Source organism: Natator depressus, chromosome 16, assembly GCF_965152275.1.
Source record: "Natator depressus isolate rNatDep1 chromosome 16, rNatDep2.hap1, whole genome shotgun sequence".
NCBI classification, from domain to species: domain Eukaryota; kingdom Metazoa; phylum Chordata; order Testudines; family Cheloniidae; genus Natator; species Natator depressus.
Window position 1 is genome coordinate 14,077,960 of NC_134249.1, and position 18,149 is coordinate 14,096,108.

At 47.1% G+C, this 18,149-nt stretch overlaps 2 protein-coding genes across 17 annotated transcripts in view; one reads left to right on the forward strand and one right to left on the reverse strand.

Annotated features, from left to right (window-relative positions):
- Positions 1 to 470: 470 nt before the first annotated feature.
- Positions 471 to 8,458, forward strand: ENDOG (endonuclease G). Its single transcript, XM_074973420.1, has 3 exons — positions 471 to 989; positions 6,627 to 6,736; positions 7,894 to 8,458. Exons 1-3 carry the CDS (start codon positions 471 to 473, stop codon positions 8,177 to 8,179), a joined length of 915 nt encoding a protein of 304 aa, XP_074829521.1. The 3' UTR covers positions 8,180 to 8,458.
- A 652-nt stretch (positions 8,459 to 9,110) lies between these two features.
- Positions 9,111 to 18,149, reverse strand: part of LOC141999708 (kynurenine--oxoglutarate transaminase 1-like) — a 51,864-nt gene continuing 42,825 nt past the window's right edge. For 10 of the 16 annotated variants that reach the window (XM_074973407.1, XM_074973408.1, XM_074973401.1 and 7 more), the window contains 10 exons: positions 17,990 to 18,106; positions 16,928 to 17,087; positions 15,425 to 15,514; positions 14,845 to 14,894; positions 14,275 to 14,405; positions 13,571 to 13,643; positions 13,000 to 13,098; positions 11,955 to 12,057; positions 10,646 to 10,793; positions 9,114 to 10,097 (listed from right to left, as the gene is read on the reverse strand). In XM_074973407.1, coding sequence (XP_074829508.1) covers positions 10,023 to 10,097; positions 10,646 to 10,793; positions 11,955 to 12,057; positions 13,000 to 13,098; positions 13,571 to 13,643; positions 14,275 to 14,405; positions 14,845 to 14,894; positions 15,425 to 15,514; positions 16,928 to 17,087; positions 17,990 to 18,106 — 1,046 coding nt within the window. In that variant the 3' untranslated portion in view covers positions 9,114 to 10,022. Of the gene's footprint in view, positions 10,098 to 10,645; positions 10,794 to 11,954; positions 12,058 to 12,999; positions 13,099 to 13,570; positions 13,644 to 14,274; positions 14,406 to 14,844; positions 14,895 to 15,424; positions 15,515 to 16,927; positions 17,088 to 17,989; positions 18,107 to 18,149 lie in introns of all 16 variants that reach the window. The other 6 variants (XM_074973413.1, XM_074973403.1, XM_074973412.1 and 3 more) reach the window with 3 other exon arrangements.

The window sequence follows — 18,149 nt, forward strand, 5'->3', positions numbered from 1 at the left end:
AAGGTCCTGGGCTCCCCTGAATTTTTGTTTGTTGCCCATGACCTGTGCGTGCCTTTACCAGCAATACCCGTGACAAACCTTAGCCCTACTCCTGCCTAGCCCGAGGCTGCAGCAGGGCCTGCTCGGCTTGAGCCGCTGGGACTCCCGCCGGGGGCGTGGCTTGTTCCTATATTGGCCCAGCGCGTGCCCGCGGGAGCTTCCCGCCCCAGGGCTCAGCGCGTCAACTCTTAAGGGGGCGATGCTTCCGTTGGCCCCACCGAAGCCTTGGTGGGCCGGGGCCTTGCACGGGGCCCAGCCGCGCGGGGGCCCTGCTGGGTGCCGCGTGTCGCACCTGCCTGCAGCCGGCTGTGTGAGCAGCTGCTCCCCTCAAGCCGGCGCCTCCGGCCTCTGGCGGCGGCCCCTTTAAGGCCCCGCTTCGTCCTCGGGACGAGGGAAGGTCGCCGCCCGGCAGCCGGCGGCGGGGCCCAGCCATGCAGCGTCTCCGGGGCAGCAGGTGGCTGGTGGCCGGGGCCGCCTTGGCCGCGGGGCTGGGGCTGGGGCTGGCGGGCGGGAGGCGGCTGGGCGGCGGCCCGCCCGAGGCGGGTTTGCTGCCCCTGCTGCCCGTGGTGCCGGTGGTGGCGGCGGCGGCGGCCGCCGACCTCTCCGCGGCGGCGCCCGGGGGCGCGGCCCGCGGCGAGCTGGCCAAGTACGGGCTGCCGGGGCTGCCGCCGCTGCGGAGCCGCGAGTCCTACGTGCTGTGCTACGACCCGCGGAGCCGCAGCGCCCTGTGGGTGCTGGAGCAGCTGCGCGGGGCGGCGCCGGGCGGCCCCTGCGACCGCGCCGCCTGCGACTTCCAGGCGGACGAGTCGGTGCACGAGTATCACCGGGCCACCAACGCCGACTACCGCGGCAGCGGCTTCGACCGCGGCCACCTGGCGGCCGCCGCCAACCACAGGGGGAGCCAGAAGGCCATGCAGGACACCTTCTACCTCAGCAACGTGGCGCCCCAGGTGAGGCGCCCCCGCCCCGGAGCCTGACAGGGAACCCGCGGGTCCCATAGCCCGTGAGGGAGCCCCCCTGGAGGGCTGGCACCGGCTAGGCAGCGCTTCCCCTCCCCCAGTGTCGGGGAGCCGGGTGTGGCCCTCCTGGGAGTTCACGACCCCCTAAAGCCGGGAGTGCCTCAGGAAGGAATCCTGAGGCCTTCTAAAAACACTCAGTGCTGGGTTGTTTTTGTCCAGGACTCGAACTGCCGAGGGCAGGGTTCCTTGTCTGGCCGGAGAGAGACCGGCAACGCCAGCAAAGTCCGAACACAAAGCTCTTGATTGAAGAGTCAAGGACGTGCTCTTTCCTCCTCCTTTTCTTCTTCGTCTCAGGGGTCTCCAGCCCCTGCTCTGTGCTATGCCTGTTTCTGCCCCTTCTCCGGCTTACCCTTGGCTTTCTGACCTATACCCAGGACCAGTTGCAAGGCTTAAGATAGGACTTCCAGGCAGAAAAGGAAGCACTGGCTAAGCAAGTACCAGTCTTCAGAGACTTGTCAAAATTTAACCATTTGTGCTCAGCATATGCCGTAACAACAGTGTGTCTGCCGTAAGAGGATTTTAACTCACATAGGGGAGGGGTGGGCTGCTTTATAAATAAATCTGTGATGCAAGGGAACTGTCTATAAAAACCTATTAGGTTTACTTAGAGGCTGCTGGTTCTCTTTGGAGACGGGGGCTGCTCTCTATTGTTATGTGCACTCTTCAATCAAGAGCTTTGTGTTTGGACCTTGCTGGTGTTGCCTGTCTTTCTCCAGTTAGACAACGAACTGTGCCCTCTGGGGTTTGAGTCCTCGATGTTTTTATTTGCCTTCGTGTTTTGGGGCTTTAGGGGGTTGCTTTTCAAGCCTTTTTTCTGCAACTATGATGGCTAGAAACTTTTTTTTAAGGGAAGCTGAGGTTCTTATGCAATCATATGACTCCAGGAGCTGGGGCTTTAAGGAAAACGGGGAAACGTGAGAGTTGGCAACACTGTCAGGTTCCTCCCCTTAGATGGGAGAGAGGGACACCACCAGGCTGAGTTGCTCTGCTCCTCTCCAGGGAAAGGGTGGCTTCTCCCCATGCCATGTGAGCAGAAATCCCTCTCCCTGAAAGGTAAAGAGGGACACCATAACTGAAGAGGCTGGAATAGAACGCAGGAGTCCACTTCACTTTTAAAACGGCTTTTTTTCTTTTTGCTAACTTCCAAAACACCATGTGAATAAACATCCCACATTTTCACACACAGTGCTGTATAGGACTGACCTGTAACTACTAAGGTGAACGGTGACTTAAGGGTTTGACCCCAAACCCACTGAAGTCAATAGAAAGCAGTGTTGCCAACCTCAGAGCTCTTAATTTTAGCCAGTTGTGTGAGAAAAAAGCCCCCAAATTGCCATTTCAAAAGAATGCATAAAAAGGGAAGTGGGATACACCAATCTTTCTGGACAGGAGGCATAGAAATGTAGGGCTGGAAGGGACCTGGAGAGGTCCCCTAATTCCCCCACTCCCGCTACAACAAAGATGGGCAAACTATGGCTCGCGGGCCACATCCGGCCCACTGGACCATCCTGCCTGGCCCTTGAGCTCCCAGCAGGGGAGGCTAGCCCCTCCTGTCCCCCCTCCCCTGCACTTATGCTGCTGTGCGGGCAGTGCTCTGGGCAGCGAGGCTGCCAGACATGCCGCTTGAGTGGCATGGTAAGGGAGCCGGGGCTGGCGGGTCCCAGGAGGCAGTCGGGGTAGGGGGGGTTGGTTAGGCATGAGAGTCCTGGGGGGGCCTGTCAGGGAGCAAGGTTGTGGATAGGGGTCGGGGCAGTCAGGGGACAGGGAGCAGAGGGGGTTGGATGGGGTGGAGGTTCTGGGTGGGGCAGTCAGGGGACGGGGAACGGGGGGGTTGGAAAGGCGTGGGAGTCCTGGGGGGCCTGTCAGGGGACAGGGAGCAGGAGGGTTAGATGGGTGGGGGGCTCTTGGGGGGGCAGTCAAGAGCTGGGAAGTGAGAGGGGGTGGGGGCCAGGCTGTTTGGGGAGGCACAGCCTTTTCTACCAGGCCCTCCATACAGTTTTGCAACCCCAATGTGGCCCTCGGGCCAAAAAGTTTGCCCACCCCTGCCCTATGAGGCAGGACCAAGTAAACCTAGACCACCAACCTTTCTTAAAAACCTCCAGTGAGGGGGATTCCACAACCTCCCTTGGAAGCCTATTCCAGAGCTTTTAATTACCCTTAGAGTTAGAAAGTTTGTCCTAATATCTAAGTCTACATTGCTTCTTGACCTACCTTCCAGGAGAGAGTGTCTGCCATGTGGGAGGGAGGAAGTCTATACAGGGAGAGAGGGGTTCTCCTCCCTAGACAAGGGTGGGAAGGGGGAAGCCTAAATCCCATCCCTCCTCCCAGCAGGATGGGGTATACTGTTGCAGGAGAAAGCAGAAACTAAGGTGCTGAAGTAGCGAAGCCCAGTGGAGTTTGGAGGAACCCATGGTCCCTGCTGAATGGGCTTACAGGTGGCTACCCACTAACACACTCTCTCAACATGGATGACACAAACTGTGTTACTCATGGCCCTGAAGCCTAATTTTATCCAGCAAACTCTCACACAGTGCAGTTCATTCTGGACGTAGCTGTACTTTTCACAAGGATTAAGGGCTTTCCCACTTTCTATTGCCTGAGTGACCTGCTCAAACATTCTCCCTCTCCTGAGAATTACTTTTGCTCCAAATCAAGGAGCGGTGTGTATGTCAGCACCTTGCACTTAAATCCTAAAGTACAATCTTCTGGTGGGCTCGTTTAGGTTAAGCTCTCCTAGATCAACTTTCCCTGAACTCCCTATTGATGACAGAGAATCAAAATCAAAGAATTTGACCGATGCTAATCTTCCTGCCAGTAGTGTGACTTCTGATTCTGCACTATGAGGTGTTTGATTTCCTTAGTCCAGGATTTACTTCAGCTTGACAAATACCAGTGAATCCCTCCCCCTGATGTGATAGGTTATGGGACCCTAGTCAGCTATCTTGGGATGGTGGCCCCCATGTGGCCACCTAAGACCCAGGATCTTCTTGGCCTTCCTGTTACACTGTTTGTGGTTAGGTAAGCAAACAAGGACATAACTTGCTCCAGCTTGTTGTCCATCTGTTGCCTGGAACATCTGCTTAGTATCAGGCCCCTCATCTGTTGATGGTTTCTTCTGACTTTCCAAGTTCTACCACATGTATTCTTACCTTTCTTTGGCCCTACTAGCTGATGCTTTACCATCCCCACTTTCTTGGGAATGATTTCTTGTTGGAGGTTAACTTTCTACCTCCCAACCCTAGCTCAGTTTTTCCAGCCTCCAGGGCATAAATGCTGCCTGGCAAATCAGAGGTCTTTTCTCTGCCTCCCTGGACCATTCTTCTGCTCACTACTAGTGCCTTCTGGGCTAGAGTGAAAATTTAGCTCTATGGGGGTTTTATGTGAATCTAAATCAACTCTGTTCTTTCTCTGACATAGGTTGGTATCTTTTACAGCTACTTCAAATGAGGGTGCTGGTCTGGATTTACAGCACCATTAGTATTTAAGCAAACCCACCTCATTTCTCCATAGAAGGACTTGTAGGTGTTATCCTTACAAAAATCTTGTAAACCAGAGGGCAGGGTTTATCTATGCATAGTAGTTGATTAGCCGAAGGCATGATTCTTCGAAGTTCTGGCTGCTGTCTGGGGATGAGGTTTGTGGTTATTGTCCTCTTTAAAAACCTAATTTTATCATTTTCTGAAACACCTTCAAAATTTGCTAGGAAAGTTTTGACCATAGTAACATGCTCATGAATTTGAGCTCCCTCTGTATGAGAGTCAAATTTATCAATATTTAGCTTTCTTGAACAATTCTTTTCCTTCTGGGCCTTCAGGTATGGGGTGCCCTTCCCTGGAGGACTCCAGGAGCTGCAGGGGGTCTTTTTAACCTCCACTTAAGAGTACGCCTTTCTGACAACTCACGGTTCTTGTCCTCAACCCTTCTACAGTCTGTAATTTTCCTATCCAACCTATTGTTTGTCCCTCTGAAGGCCTCAGCCACTTGATCTATTTCTACCCATAAGCTGTAGAAACTAACCTCTGTTTTTCCTCTCCTAGTTTAATCTCTTTCCTTTGACCAATTCTCTATCAATATTCTGTTGAACAGAATGGAACCACAAGCATTATAGGAGATAGGATTGTCCTGCAGTATAGTACCTACCTGCTGCCACATCTTTAATGATTTGCCTAAGGGTTTCTTGTAACTGATCGAAATCTTGTCTTCCCCATTTTGACTGGTCAAACCCTTCTATCTTTCTAGTTAGATAGTTTACAGGGAAGGAAGTTACCTCAGTTTCATGTTTCAAATGAATTGGCTGACACTTGTTTAGGGACTGGAATTAACTAACAATCTCACAATCCAAATTTCTCTCTGTGTAGGTATGTAGATGGCCACCATCAACAGAGTTACTAATGGCATGTCTAGGTGGGAAAATTTACCAGCAGAACTGTACTGGTACAGCAGTTACATTGCTAGTTGTATTGGTATAACTCCCCCTGTGGACACTTATTCTCGAATAGGCGCGTCCACAGGGGACGTTGTACTGGTATAGTTAGGTGTAGAGAAGCCCTGGGTGCTTCGCAATCTTTGTTATTGTCATCCTAACATTCCTGAGACTGGGAATAATACGCTTCCCTTTTTACAGATGTGGAACTGAGGCACACAGTTACATAGGAAGTCTGTCAGAATGGGGAATGGTTCTCCTGAGCCCCAGGCCAGTGCAGGGGTTGAGAACTGCTGGACAAACCTGCCTCTGTAAATAGAGAGGATCACCTAAATTAACTCAAGGGCCACATGTATTTCCTACCAAACTAAGGCCCTGATCCTGCAAACACTCCCATGCGTGCATAGCTTTACTCATGGGAGCAATCACATTGAAATAAATAAGTGTTCACAGCAGCCTGAAACTGTGTCTCTGGCCAAGGATTAATCCAAAGTGACTTCAGGTATACAAAGCATTTCTGTGAGATAACTCAGGTTTATGCGTCACAAACAGTCATGCTGAAAATGATTAAAAACCATCAGATAAATAAACTACCCTATAAACAGTGTGGCTTAGTAGATAGAGCACTGGACTGGGAAGCGAGTCCAAGGCCAGATGGGACCACTATGATAATCAAGTCTGACCTCCTCTATAGATGCAAGCCAGTCTGAATTTTTCTATCTTGTTATACCTTTTGTCTGGTAGATTGAAGAGCTCATTACCAATATTTGTTCCCCCTGTAGGGGGTTATAGACTGTGATCAAGTCATCCCTGCACCTTCTCTTTAAGATAAATAGATTCTCAGCTCCTCACCCCACTCTGGATCCTATTCCTGGCTCTGCCTCTGCCCTGCTGGCTGACTGTGGCAAGTTACTTCATGGATCTCTGCCTCAGTTCCCCTATCTGTATAATGGGGGTGATGATACTGAACACCTTTATAAAGTGCTGTGAGATCTAATAAGTGCTATATAAGAGCTATTATTTTCATTATTAACTCGAGCTGGAAAAAGCTTAGGATGTAAGGTGCACAGGAAGAGAGAACAGAGCTCAGACTGACTTACATACTTGACTTTTTCCTGGCTGTATTGTGTTTGTTTTGTTTTTAGGATCCTCATTTGAACCAGAAAGCCTGGAATAACCTGGAGAAATACTGCAGGAGTTTAACGAAGTACAACAAGAATGTATATGTCTGCACTGGCCCACTCTTCCTACCCAGGTAAATACCAGAGCTGGATTGAAACTGATCTTAAAACATGCATCATACAGGGAAATTAAGATGGGCTAAGAATGTGACTTGTCTTGTCATGCTCTCAGAAATAGCAATAGATACTGTTTTAAACACTCCCACATTTTCCATGTATGCATGTAGGAATTTAGTGGGCTAGTTTGTTATGCTTGGGATTAGTTTATACATCTTTCAATTGAATAAACCCCTGAAGGGACAGATCAGATTTAAAAATAATCTGATAGAGGAACTCAGATTACCTGGGTAGGATTAAAAGGTAAATAATTTAACTCTGATTTACGTTCCATCAATGCTTTCTTTTTGCACTTAGTTTGGGAGAGTGACAGTAGCTTAGTCATCTTGCGCTGTATTTCATAGTCACTTTTACAGTCTGGCTGTCTTGTCAGATCTGGTACTAGCAGTGCCACAGGCTGCAATAAAGGACTAATCTATCCTATTGTATAGTCACGTTTTCCAAATAAAGGTATAATCTTTGACTGCAATGAACCATGTTTAGAGGCAGGAAGGGCAATCACTTGAACAGACTCAGTTAAACAAAGGACCAAATTAGATATGGTGAAAGGGGTGATGGGGAGTGGAACTTCATTCCTGTTTTACTATGTATAGTGTCTCCCAGGTTAGCTGGGGGTCTAGACCCTGCTACAGCCCTTAACTTTAAATCAAGAACTGATGTCTTTTTCTAAAAGAGATACTCTAGGTCAACCAGAAATTATGGGCTTTATGCAGGAAACACTGGGTGAAATTCTAGTCCTGCGTTATGCAAGAGGTCAGACTAGATCGGGGTCTCCAATGTGGTGCCTGCAGGCACAATGGCGCCCCCCGGGGCAGTTGTGTGCGCCCGCAGGACACCGCGCTGCCGAAATGCTGCTGAGAAGATTTGCCATTTCTCGGCAGCATTTCGGTGGTGGGGTGTTTGGCACCCTCCACAGTCTTTTGGGAATAGGAATGTGCTATTCCCACAGAAAGGTTGGGGACCACTGGACTAGAAGATCATAAGGGCTCCTTCTGGCCTTAGTCATGCATATATTCATCTAAAGCCATGGAAGACACAATCTGTGCCCTGAGGGGTTTGTGCACATGAGTACTAAGTAAGAAGCAGCAGTAACAGAATCTTGTTCTTTGTGTAGGATGGAGGCAGATGGGAAGATGTACATCAAGTACCAGGTGATTGGCAAGAACCATGTGGCGGTCCCCACGCACTTCTTCAAAGTACTCATCCTAGAGAAGCTTAATGGAGAGATTGAGCTGCGCTCCTATGTGATGCCCAACAGCCCCGTGGAGGAGACAATCCCACTTGAACATTTCCTGGTTCCTATTGAGAGCATCGAGCGGGCATCGGGGCTGCTGTTTGTTCCTAACATCTTGAAAAGAACAAATCGTTTACAAGCCATCATGCCTGGACGCAACAGCTGAACTCGCCCAGGGGATTGATGACAGAACACTCTGAGGTGAAGGCATCCAACAGAAGGGACTTAACTGTAGTAATTATTTATCAGGGGTATGTATGGGCTCAAATTTATTCTTTCCTCCCCAGCTATTTTTTTTTTTAAATGGTCTGGGAGCTTTTTGTGGGCCTGCAATAATTAATAGGGTGGCCTGTTTCTTGAGGATGCAAATACCAAAAATGCTGTACCCTTGGCCCTAAAAATGGCTGCTGGAACTTAATAAAAAGTCAGTGCAGTATTTTAATGTGCTTTCCCTATCCCCTTCTATGCTTGGCTTAACGGGTGTATCTCTAGACCCTGCCCACAAAGCCCCATTGCTATATTTACTCAGTTAAGAGGACACCAAAGGAAATGCTCTTACTGAGCTATGCTTTCAGAGTATGAGGCACAGGGAAACCACTTGGTTCCCAGAATTAACTTAGGGCCCCCAATTCTTTACTGTTATCCCTGTGGAACAATGTATTTTGCACCATTTTCACTGAAAATCCATACTATGGATTAGTTTCTTACTAACAGCCAGTACCATGATGGTATACTGGACTCTTCCAATTATTTCTCTGTTCCTCATTGTTTTAACTTGCAGACTTAATGGATGCTGCCTGTCCTTTAATGTAAGCAGCTTTTAAGGCTCAATTTTAGGTATGGAGCCAACTGCCCTCAGGAAAGCTCAATGCTGTCTTAAGAGTGAGGTCATCACTTGGTGGCTAGTGTGGCATGGCAGCTTTAAAGGACACTACACTTCCTGTAAGCAAGTTAACTCTTTAATAGCATCAGCCTCCTTCCAAAAAGATTAGGCTTGACTAAGCAGCTATAGTATTTACATAAGGGAGCTAGACACTACCTGTACAGAAGAGAAAGGAAGGAGCATTTACAGTACAGTGTAATGGGTTGTATACCTACTGTATTTGGCCCAACAGCACCATTGTTGATTGCAAGAAAGAGTTAAGTTTTAGCACTAGTGAAAGACTTACATCAATATGAGGTTCAGGAGGAGTACAACCATAGGGTTAGTTGTGACACTCATGTCCACTAGGAGGAAAGTCCCAGGCACTCCTTGCATTGGCTAGATCTCCAGAAACGGACACACTCACTAACAAAGGAGGTGAGTGTACCGATTGCTGTAAATTAAATGGTCAGGTTACTGTTCAGCCTTGCAGCAAGAGAGCTGCTCTTCAGACAGGCAGAGTGACTTGAAAAAGGGGCTCCTCCTAGCCACAGAAGTTACACAACACCATTTTGCATCAGTTAACTTGGAGCTGCCCCACAATATCCAGAAGCACTCTACCTCACCATTACTCTTGAAAGGCCCAAAAGGCTCATTAGCCACTTAGACCATGCTCTTTAGCGGTGCTGAGAAAACAGCTCCTAGTAGTTTTCAGCAGGTATTCAATGCCTTTGCCACTGCCCCTACTTTTAAAAACTCCAATGCATTAAATATGACAGTTCTGTTTTATTTTTTCTAATACCTCTCTTGGTGCTGCATGATCCACTGACAGGCTTCCCATGCTGTTTGTGCCCCCAAAGAAGCCACAGCCAGTGTAGAGTCAGTGCTTAATCTCAGTCTCAGGTTTCAGTCAATGAAAAAGCTGTAGCCATTTTGGTAAGGGTACTGTGCTTTTCTTCGTCACTCTCAAAGAGGCTGGAGTGTGGCAGGCTGCCCTGGTGACTTACCCATCACCCCCAGCAGCTCTTCCTAGGTTTAGGGTTAACATAACTTGGAATGAGCCATCTGAGAACAAGGAAGAGTGCTGGTGCAGGTGAAAGCAAGAGAGAAGGTAGGTTCAGTTCTGTAGATCAGTGTTTTTTCCCTTTCAGCTACCACGGGCTTTCCTCACAGCCTCATCTATGTGGGGTCTCAGGGCAGACAGAGATATCAGTAGTGCTTCCTGGAACCAACAACAGAAAGTAGGATCAGATCCACTGTTCAAAGGGTGACACTTCAGCACCCATCACTTAACACAAACAAGTTTAATGATTGTTTGCAGAAGGGTAGTAGTGGGATTCGTGTGCTTGTACCTATAGCAGATATGGCTGCAAAAATACGTTAGCCAAGCCAGATTCGCTACTGAACCTTCAGCCTCTACAAAGAGCTTCATTGCTAAAGGGCAGTTTATAAGCTCTTTGGGCCTGGAATCATTTTTTGTTTGGGGTTTGTAAAGTACCTAGCACAGGGGGCTCCTATATGCCACATTACCACAAAAAATAGTTAATATCTCCCCATTCAAACACTGCACCTAAAGATCTGTTTTAAAAAATAAATAAATGTATTTTAGAAAGACCACTTGTATAACTGGAGCTAGGAGGGTACTATCCAAACCACTTAGTTCACAGCTAACAGACATAGCTTCCCTTTCTTAGAGGGAAACACTAATAGGGGATTGATCCTTAGGAGGAAGGTGCTGTCACGCATCATGCTATTATTCATGTGACATACCTCTGTCCTGATGGTGCGGCTGCCCTGGCTGGGACATGTGTTTAGGTAAAGGTCAAACAAGACACTTGGGTCAGTGCTCTCCAGGTTTGGGTCACCATCCACACTAGCCTCCAGGCCTTGGAGACCTCCAAATACTATTAGAACATGGCTGGAAGAGAGCAGACACACACAGGTTTATAGGACAGAAGAATCCTGGATCCTACCAGCAGTACTGGGTCAGAAGGAACTAGTGTTGCCCCTGCAATCTTTAACAACACTACTTAGCTCTTACATAGCATTTTTCATCAGTAGATCTCAAAGTGCTTTACAAAAAAGGTCTGATGTTATCATCCCCGTTTTACAGATGGGGAAATGGAGGCACAGAGATGAAGCGACTTGACCAAGGTCACCCAGAGCAGGCTAGTTAAGAGCTTGTAAGAGCTGTATACAATTTGTTGAAGGCCAGCACAAGTGATGATTCTGGTTCTTTGAATGTGCTGTAGAGTAAGTTCAGAACATAAATAGCGTCTAGTTCTCCCGATACACTGAACAAAAACACCGTTCAGCTACATAACCAAAGCAGAGTAAAAAGGAAACAGATGGCCTTGGAACTAAAGCTGCCCTTACCCCCAACTGTCATCCAAACAGCTGCAAAAATATCCTGAACTGTACTCCATAATGACAGCATCCAGTGAACTAATTTAACTCTTGCTTTGACAAATTTGATCAGAAGATCCAACCCATGGAAATGCTCACAGTTTAGTTTTGGCCTGGTATATGGGGAACACATGTATGGAAAGAATATCAGAGCAGGTAAATCAGGGCTTATCTCCACATACAGCCCTGCACCAGCACAGCTGCATTGCTTCACAAAGACACCACCTACCCCAATGGGAGAGCTTTTCCTGTTGGCATAGTTAATCCACCTCCCCAAGAGGCAGTAGCTATGTTGACAGGAGAAGCCCTTCCATCAACATAGCACTGTCTACACCAGGAGTTTGGTGGGTATAATTACATTGTGGAAAATCCATCCCTGAGCGACACAGTTATACAGACATACGTCTGTTCTGTAACTTGATCTACACAACAGAGCAGGGTGGTGCAAATCCCACCAGAGTGAATGGGAGTTACATGCTTACATCTGAGGACATGAACCCTATTGCTGCAGAGGAAAGCCTTGCCAGGGAGAATACTCACACAGCAGCACTGGCTACTGCAGTTATCTCAAATGCACTGGTTGTTCTACCGCAGGCATCTTGCTCGTGGGGCTGGTTTACCAGCGAAGGGATGGGATGGGATGGGATGAACAGCAAGGAATCAGTCCAGTTACCTGAAGGAGGGGAGAGTTGCCTGGTCCACACAGGTCCCTCGCTCAGAGGTCCCAATAGAGAGATCATAGCCTTCTTTAAAAGGGCATTCGGCAAAAACAGCACCTGGGAAACAAACATAGAAGGAAAGTAGGTGGTGGCATCCCCTGCTTTAGAGGGTTCCAAATACAGTAGCATTTTATACACCCGAAGGTTAGTAACTAAGAATTGCTTCTACTGCCTCCTACATTTTAGTGGTATCTAGTAGTTGTACTGTTAGTGTACAAATCACTCATCTTTCTCACCAAGATGCCTCCAAATTCCATCAGCAGAATGGCACCATAATTTCTCTTTCAATCTTAATATCTTTCCTGAAAAATACTGGCTCTTACATCAACTGCTGAACCAGCCCCCGGCTGGCATGTCTGCCAGGAATCACTCAGTGGTTACATACAGTAGGGTGGTACCTCTAGTATTCAAATCTCCTACTTCTGAGGGGGCTCTACAGGGATCTTGTAAGTTTTGGAACCTGGTCTGCCCGGGAAGGTCCCACTGATTAGTGGGGGAAAGCAGAAAATTACTAGGGCTCTTAGGAAGCTGTGACACCTGAGCTATTGGTGCTTAAGGGTGGGAATGCGTAACTAGCCAGGGTCACTGCAGAGCATTATCTCTTGCCTGCATTACTATGATGGCAATTAGTTTCCTTTCCCAACAGTCAAATTCTATCAATGTTCAGATATTGGATCATTCCCCATCTTCTGCATCAATGAGTGAAGTTTCTAAATCCAGAGGGCAGAGCAGGTGAGTACAGGCTCCATTACCATACTACCTTATAGGGTCAAGGAAACTAGAGATGGAAAATACCCATTAAATCATCAATGGCAGCACATGGGCCCCAAGAAAATGGAAGAAACAAGCATCTGGCTTGTGCTGCACGTTTGCAGCAAGTACAACTAGAATCTGTGTAGAAGTCAATGTAAGTGTGTACAGAGAACTCAGGAAAAGTAGATCAGCTACTGCTGCCCTGGCCCCAGCAGGTAGGTGACAGAATGCTGTGTAAATACTTACTCAGGCAGGAGGCTAAGCGGATATTGTAACCCCAGTACAGGCCAGACACAGTCCGTGGATGGTTCGAGGACACTACAGTGCCTTTCTGTATTTTACTGTCTGAAAGCAAAGCCAGTGGATTAGCATTGGAGAACTGCAGTTCTCCAGACACTGCTGGAAGTCAACCAGCAACACCCTGTGCCATGTTTCCAGTACTCTTCCCTAGGGCATAAACAAGCTCCACTCCTTAACTTTATAAGAAAAGCCTGTAAGAGTTTAGTCCATTCAGCACTGTCTATACATTGATGAAGATCAAAACACTGCTGAGTTCTAAACAGCGCAACATTAAGATAGAATAAATTAGTAATTAACTCTCAAACTGAGGGGCATGGGGGCTAGTAATTATTCGCTATAACTGGGTATGATGATTCCTGAACATGTTTAAAGACATCGTATCTGCCACATGGCATTGCCCGAAGGCTGAGGGAGTTCAGTGCGAAGACTAACTTCTGCAGGACTAAGGCTATACTACCGATCACATTAGTAGTATTACACGTCTAGCCTGTCCAGAGGCAGGATGGTAGTGGATTACCTGGATTCTGCTGCTTGTCCAGTTGAACAGTGACTCGAAGACCAGACTCTAGCTGTCTGTCTATCTGTACCTCCTAAAATAATAGAGCACCAGCACAAAGGGTTTTAGATGCAAGGACACCCACCCACAAGAAAGCTACAGACGACAAGCAAAAACAAAAAACCACACACCAAACCACTTTTGGGAAAGCAAACTACACTATCAGCCAAGACCACAAGTTCCACCACTGAGCAGAGCTGTGCAGTTAGACTCCACACCCTGTATAGTGGCAAAATGGACTCTAAACCTACAGCCCTCCAAGACACTCAGTTGGCTTAGAACAATTGCAATGGATGATGCATTTCCAATTCAATATGCTGGATAACAGAATAAGTGTTTGTTAATTCAGGCAAATGCTAATTGGAGGATTTTGCCCTACTGCAGGACTCTAAGAGGCACTGACACCTCTACCAGGACCCAGCAGAGGGCGCTATCAACATTAACACAGAAACCCTGATCAGAGGGGAGACTGAATGAAATAAAAATGGGGATCAGGAAGCATGTGTTGCTAGAAACTGTGTCCCATTCAATGGTGGGACATGGCCCTTCAAGAAACTCACCGGTAGCTTATTGCCATTCTAGTCTCATAGTACTTGACCTTGAAAGGAGTGACTGATAAGTGGAAGGAGGTTACTCTGGGTATCTAAGGGGCAGACAGGCCGTACCTTCCTCATCCCACAGTTAACAAAGGAGCCTTTGCCTGGCTTGGTGGGCCGGGCTAACACCACTCCTTCCCGGTATTCTGAGTCCTCATCTAACCGCACATGATGAGGGCTGTCCAATGGGTTCAGGAGCCCTGAAACAGTACAGAGAAAAGTGGGGGTGGGGGGAAGATATACTGAAGGACAGACTGCACCTGGAGGCAGATTATAAAGGGATTCATCCTGATTCTCCAGTCCCCACCCCCATGCTCATCACTCCCTCCCCACTGATGAAAAACAATGAAATGGTCCACATGCACGCACGGGCAGAGAAGCATCCTAGTTATGAGGAGGAACATGAGTGTACTCTCTCGGACAAGGAAAAGCCTTAGCAACTGCCACTCCTTACAGACCATAAGAACACTAAGGCCAGGATCACACAAACTGGAATGGCGAGTGGGCTGCCCAGGTAAGTGAGTAGGTATGTAGAGTGGTGGGAGCCCCATGTCTATTTACTTCACCCGGGGGGAGAGAAGAAGGCCTGTGCCTTAAGGATGGGAACTAGGTGTTAAGGGGACATAATCACATCCTTACCTGCAAACTGCAGATCCTGGTGTTTCGGGAAAAATGATTTTCTCAGGTATCTGTTCAGAGAGATTCAAGTCTCAAAATTGTAACAAGCTGATTTCAGGCTTCATTTTAATTTCAGATTTCCAGCTTTAATCAGGAAATCGGTACCATATACCCTGGAAGGCTAAAGCTCCTACGGAATGTAAATGGCGGATTAATACTGATCATTTTCACCCTACACATTCCTGCAGCTCTTTCAGTTGCCAAGATTTTTTATTTCCTGGGAGTTTAGATCTGAATTCTAAGCAGAAGTCATGGCATCCCAACACTGGTAATGCACGGTAGCCCTTTTTCCCTGTACAGATCTCATTCTTCCATATACTAAAGGTATACCTGAACTCAAGCATGTGAACATAAGTGAATCAGAACAGAATCTATCTCCAGATAGCACAATACAGGAGTGTATATGATGTTGGCCCTCCACTACCCAACACCTACTCCTGCAATCTTTGACAGATGTGTTCCATAATGCCATGTTAATAAGCTACAGCATTAAACTAAGACTGACTCTGCATGGTGTGCAAAGCTATCATATTGGTCTTACTGAGGACACTCCAAATATTGTAGAATCCGAGCCAGCTGCACGCAGGCCTGTCCTTTCTTTCCAATCCCGTCAAACTGCCCTTCCACAGTCCTGAAAGAAAATGAATGCAGTCTGATCTTCCAAGACATTTACACAGCCCCTAGAGTAAGCAGACCTCTACATGAGGCCACATTCCATTCCTATTTAATTAAAATGTATACAGCTAGAAACAGGAAAAAGTGATTCAGGATATAGAGTCCCTTACCCTGGGTGCCAGTTCAAGTCTGACCCAGGTCAGAAAAGAACTTACTTTATAAAGCAGCCATCAGATGCTAGATGGTCTGTGAAAGTAGTAAGTGATATCAGACCAGTTCCGACTGGATGGTCGTTGGTCACAGAACTGGCATCCTTATTGTTAATCTAGGCCAATGACTGGATGGGTCATGGAGCATGATTACAGATGGACCCTCCCAGTTAGGGAGGAGGGACTGTGGGAAAGCATGACATTCTGCTACCTAGTCTGTGCGGGGGATAAACAGAGATTGTTAGTTTCCAGGGCTGTCAAGACAGTACGTTTTCTCAGCACTACAAAATTTCTTCCTATAAACCTATATGCAGGGTTTCTGAAGTTGTGAGAGTCCCAGGATATTAGAGAGACAAGGAGAATGAGGTAATATCTTTTATTAGACCAACTTCTGTTGGTGAGAGACAAGCTTTCAAGCTTGCAGAGCTCTTCTTCAGGTTCCTGTACATCTAGCGTGTGTTCGTTGCATGCTGGTGAGATCCACACACTTCAGCGTTTACATGAAACCTACTTGTTCTTATGGGACTTAAGTGTCCTATGGAACCAAGCTATTTCTTGGTTTACATATAAGGTCCAAATTTGCTCCAACATTGTGCATTTTTACCTTTATCACAGATTTGAACTATAAACTGGGCGCTGAGCTACTTATGCCTTGTCACTTGGTCTGTATGGTTAAGTAGTCACAAAGAACCTAAATGTGAATGGATTTAGTGCTTCTCAAAGATGGCAAAGTGTCAGTCTCCAGAGCCATTTTCCCCACAGACTGGAACTGCTCCATCTAGTCCTTTGGCTTTTTTGCTGAGACTAAACAAAGACGCCAATTGTTTAAACAAATGCAGTCTGGACACCTGTCCACTAGCAACTGGACACACCACCAGTTCATCTCACAGGCCACCGAATAGTCACCAGGTGATGGTTTTGGGTCGCTACTTCTGTGGGCTCAGTGCAAAATGGTTATTAACAACCCTCTAGAACCATCCAACCTATTTTATTTCAGTCATTAATCATGTTGTTTGGGGAATAGCCACTGCTGCACCCCAGTGCCTGCCCCCTCCCCACACAAACAGAAAAGACTAATGAGGGAGATCTCATCAGACAAAGCATTTGACAGGGAAAAGCCACAGCTCTGTTTCCTGCTGGCCTTCATTTGAGACAAGATACACAGAAACTGGAAACACTGAGGGACAGGTTATTCAGGGAAGACAATGGGTCACCCTTACCTTGAATCTTCTCCCTGCTCATCAAACACCACAATCTCATCCACACAGAAGATGGCACAGGCCCTGGCAATCTGCCCAGCAAGGTATGTCCGCAACTCTGGAGACTGTGCATTGTTCAGGATGGAACCTGGCAGAGCTACGCTAACTGTGTAATGACGTCCTAGAAAACAAGAATGGGATCAGACAGAAGAGCCAGAGGTTGGCAGTTCTACTCCCATTTGTGTTGCTAAAGGGACAGTATTAGCTTTTGGTTCTTTCATTTTAATTGTAAGCTCTTCGGGGCAAGGACTGCCTGGTGTTTTCATGGCACCTGGTACCAAGGGGCCTCAGTTCATACTGAGGCTTCCACACTACAAATAATAAGATTCCAAAGCACTCCGATATAGTGCCTTTTACAGAATAAGGGCCCCACTCCTCTTCCCAAAGAAGTCAATTGGACTTTTGCCATTGGGTTTAAAAGGAGCAGGAGAGGGCACCAAGTCTGAAGTATTGACTAGACTCTAGAGAATTGATCAATGGACACACAGGAATTTTACAGAGGATTGTGCAATAGGCTAGCTAGTTTAAAAGTAACAGGACTGCTGCATTCTTCCTACAGGAGTACTAAATGCTTCATCATTTTGTATTGTTGAATACACATTTGTCTTCCTCTTTTTGGCACAAGAATGGAAGGAGGATACAATGAGGAGGGATTATGGGATACTGTGACTGAGTACAACGAAACCTATATTTAGCAACAGACTTTTGCTGATCTTTTTAGTGGCCACTTCTTAGAGGTGAAGCAGAATTGCACTCTGTACACTTGAAGACGCTTAGGAGATGTCTTAAGACAGCAGGTTGTCTATTGAGTGGTCTCACATACACCACTCACTGTACTGAATTACTGCCTACCTGTGTATTTGAACTGGTATGTGATTATACCAATTTGTGAAAGTTAAGCAATAATATATCCTTTTCTGCTTATACAGCTGAGATGCATCTCAAGTAGCTAAAATCTGCGCCTCACACATTAGATTTTCCAGCCCTCACACACGGCCCTTCCCATCAACTCAAGGCTGTTACCTTTGTCTTCCTTTGCCTTTTCTTCTTCTTTTTGTTTTTCTATCACCTCCTGCATTCTTTTCTTTTCCAGTTTTCTCAATAGCTTTATTTCCTTCCATTTTTTCTTCTCTTCTTTTTCTGAAATGGAGAATAACCATCTGGTTTAAATAAGAAGAGACAC

Coding starts and splice junctions, on each gene's coding strand:
- ENDOG (XM_074973420.1), top strand. CDS start 471: ATGCAGCGTCTCCGGGGCAGCAGGTGGCTGGTGGCCGGGGCCGCCTTG. Junction 990..6,626: donor TCAGCAACGTGGCGCCCCAG/GTGAGGCGCCCC, acceptor TTTTGTTTTTAG/GATCCTCATTTGAACCAGAA. Junction 6,737..7,893: donor GGCCCACTCTTCCTACCCAG/GTAAATACCAGA, acceptor TTCTTTGTGTAG/GATGGAGGCAGATGGGAAGA.